The sequence below is a fragment of the Apis dorsata genome, unplaced genomic scaffold (genome assembly GCF_000469605.1).
Source record: "Apis dorsata unplaced genomic scaffold, Apis dorsata 1.3 scaffold_292, whole genome shotgun sequence".
NCBI lineage: Eukaryota > Metazoa > Arthropoda > Insecta > Hymenoptera > Apidae > Apis > Apis dorsata.
Genome location: NW_006263567.1, coordinates 826,373 through 830,377, shown reverse-complemented (window position 1 = coordinate 830,377; position 4,005 = coordinate 826,373). Strand labels below are relative to the sequence as shown.

At 21.9% G+C, this 4,005-nt stretch overlaps 1 protein-coding gene across 2 annotated transcripts in view; it reads left to right on the top strand.

The window, feature by feature from the left end:
* The window catches only part of LOC102680987 (beta-TrCP), a 7,937-nt gene that overhangs the window by 2,111 nt on the left and 1,821 nt on the right, over positions 1-4,005 (top strand). For both annotated transcript variants that reach the window (XM_006617073.2, XM_006617072.2), the window contains exons 2-5: positions 2,529-2,763; positions 2,848-3,034; positions 3,092-3,548; positions 3,626-3,999. In XM_006617073.2, coding sequence (XP_006617136.1) covers positions 2,529-2,763; positions 2,848-3,034; positions 3,092-3,548; positions 3,626-3,999 — 1,253 coding nt within the window. The remainder of the gene's footprint in view (positions 1-2,528; positions 2,764-2,847; positions 3,035-3,091; positions 3,549-3,625; positions 4,000-4,005) is intronic.

Genomic DNA, 4,005 nt, shown 5'->3' with positions numbered 1-4,005 from the left:
ATATATATATATATATATATATATATATATATATATATTGTATTGTTAATGTAAATAAATTGTCTATGTATGCATCGTTAAAATTAAACTATAATATTTGTATTTCGAAGTGTTGCGAGAAAAAAAAGCAATAAATTGCAATTTTTATATTAGAAAATCTTGTATATTTAAATAATATCATTTCTATTAATACATTTTTTTTTCATTCAAATGTAGAAATTTGAGATGAATAAAAAACAGTTTTTTTTTTATGTATTATATATTTGCGTGACTTAAAATAATATTGAATTTTGATTGAAAAAATGTACATATAAAAGTACTATGAATATATTTATATTATCATTTTCATTATTGTATTATCATTAGTGTTCTATTTGTGAATATTTTATTAAAATATATTTTCATTAAATATCATGTCGTTAAAATAAGTGAATTCTGAATTATTTTGTCAAGATGTACTATATGACTTATCGAAAATTTATTATTCCTTTTTTTAATGATTTATAATTCGATTTTTCTTTTTGTTACATTATCATACATATTTTTTAATTTTTTATATTAATTTATTATATTTTATCATAAATTGAATTTATATAATAAAATATATGACTAATAATTGAAAACAATAATATGGGTATCATAATTAAAAAATTTACAATCATTTTATAAAACATTATGATATGTATAAATCATTATGACATATATAAATTTTTCTTTATTTTTGGAATTTCCAAATTAATTTTTTTTTTTCATATTTAAAAAGATAAATGTTTTAAAATTTAATACTATTTAGATATTTATAGTTAAGGATAGATAATATGACACATTATACATATTGTTAAATATTTCAAAACATATTTTTTGCGTTTTTTTTTCATATATTCTATATTTATAAATTTTAATTAATTTTAATTAATTTATAATTTTATTTTCCTATTTAAAAACATTTTTTAATTCATATTTAATAACATTTTTTTAATCAGATTTTTGCTCATGATGCTCATGAATATATATATATCGTGCATCGATTTTAATATTTCTGTGATATTTATCAATAAATATTATAAAATTATCTACAAATAAAATGATAAAAATTACGAAGTATCATTTTTTAATATATAATAACTCTATAATCATTTTTTTATTATAACTCTTTCTTTTCCTTTGTTTTTTTTTTATGTATTTTGGTACGTGCAAACCGATAGATATTTAAAAAAAATAATAATTAATCTTTATTTTTATCAACATTTTTTATAAACAATTGCATTAATCTAAATCAAAAAATAATCATCAACATATTTCATAAACATAAATATTACTATTTTTTTTATGAAAATTTAAAATGAAATTGTTTTTTTTATTTTTTATTAAATGAAAAAGAGGACGTAAGAGATACGAAGACAAAGAGATATAAAGAGCATAGATTCGACACGAGTTCGCGATCCCGTTATACTGGGAATACTGTAGAGAAACATTTTCAGATGATCAAGGTACTCCTGGATCACTAGGACTCTCAATGTTGCTATGCCACCTTTTACAGTCGAGTGATCATGATATTTTAAATCGAAGAATCATTATATGCCTAATGTACATATATACAATATATTTTAAGTGTTTCGTATATATATATATATTATTTCGTATATATTTTAAGAAAAGATTTGTTGATAGATTTGTTTCTATCGTTAAAAAAAACTTTTTAATCAATAATGATATAATATTTTAATGAATTAAAATATTAACGTAACATTTTGATTTTTAATTTTAAATGTTTAATATCTATCAAAAAATATTTAATAAAATTATGCGTTTATTATAAGTGTTTACTTACAAAAGTAATAAGCGTTAATAAGTAGGTCAAACAAAATATTAGATTAGTGTAGACGACAATCCGTCAATGGAATTTTTTTTTAAATCATTTGGTTAATAAAATTTGACTTAGTAACAAATTTTAAAATAATAAATAATTTCTTTCTTCTTTTTTTTTTTCTAATAATTGATTATATTACATATTTAATCATTACATTTTATACACAATTTTGAATTTATAAGATATATATATAAGATATATATCTTATAATTGATAAGAGATATCTTATATCTGTAGAAAGTATTGTAGTAATTGAAAATAATAAATTGTATTTTTAAATTTCAATTTCTATAAATATTTAATGTTTTAAAAAAAGAATGATCTATTTGAGGTCAAGATCCATATTCTATTTTAAGTTACATATCATTTAAATATATTTTATATGATATTTGTAAACAGTATAAATACTGTTATAATATGTATTACATTTTAAAATATAGATATTATAAAAAATATATGTATATATATTCCTATATGTATCTTCAAATATATGTGATATTTGTAATAATTCATCAAGGTATATATATTTTTATATTTATATTATTATTATTTTTTAATTAAATTATAATTATTTCTCAATATATTATATTCATATAAAAAAATATTTTTATTATATTGGTTACATATATTAATTGTAATTTTTATAATGTTTTTGCAGTATCCAATAACAATACTTTATGATCCTACTCGCAAGAAAGAATTGCCATCTGGAGTTTCAGCACAATATAGACAAGAAAAAGAAACTTGTATGAAGCTTTTTGAGAAGTGGAGTGAACCAGAACAAGTTAATTTTGTTGAACAATTATTAACAAGAATGTGTCATTATCAGCATGGGCACATTAATGCATATTTGAAACCAATGTTGCAAAGAGATTTTATTTCTTTATTGCCAAGTGAGTATTTTTATTAAATCATTTTTAATTAAATATTGAAATATATTAAATCTTTTATAAAAATATATATATTTTTGTTATTAGAAAAAGGATTAGATCATGTAGCAGAAAGTATTCTTTCTTATCTTGATGCTGATTCATTAATTTCTGCTGAATTAGTATGTAAAGAATGGCATAGAGTAATTAGTGAAGGAATGCTTTGGAAAAAATTAATTGAATGTAAAGTTCGAACTGATTCAATATGGAGAGGTCTTGCAGAAAGGAGAGGATGGTTAGTTAATATATTTTTTGAAATCTTATTTATTTGTTGATTTATTAATCTTTTTAGGATTCAGTATTTATTTAAACCAAGACCAGGAGAAAGTCATCCAAATCATAATTTCTACAGATCTCTTTATCCCAAAATAGTTAAAGATATTGATAGTATAGATAGTAATTGGAGAATGGGAAGATTTAATCTTCAAAGAATAAACTGTAGAAGTGAAAATTCTAAAGGTGTTTACTGTTTGCAATATGATGACCAAAAAATTGTCTCTGGTCTTAGAGACAATACTATTAAAATATGGGACAGAAGTACATTACAATGCATTAAGGTCTTAACAGGACACACTGGTTCTGTCTTATGTTTACAGTATGATGACAAAGCAATAATATCTGGTTCTTCTGATAGCACTGTAAGAGTTTGGGATGCTAATACTGGAGAAATGGTTAATACATTAATACATCATTGTGAAGCAGTTTTACATCTTAGATTTAATAATGGCATGATGGTCACTTGTTCAAAGGTCAATAAATTTTTTATATTTTAATATATTCTATTTATATATTACTGAAAAAAATATTATTTCTTCATTGTATTTAGGATCGTTCAATTGCTGTATGGGATATGACATCACAGACGGAAATTGCATTAAGAAGAGTATTAGTGGGTCATAGGGCAGCAGTGAATGTTGTTGATTTTGATGAAAAATATATTGTTTCTGCTAGTGGTGATAGGACTATTAAAGTATGGAAAACATCTACTTGCGAATTTGTGCGAACATTAAATGGACATAAACGGGGTATAGCGTGTTTGCAATATAAGGACTGTTTAGTAGTTAGTGGTAGCAGTGATAACACGATCAGATTATGGGATATCGAATGTGGTGCGTGCTTACGCGTTTTAGAAGGACACGACGAATTGGTCAGATGTATTAGATTTGATAGCAAGCACATAGTCAGTGGAGCTTATGATGGGTAAAT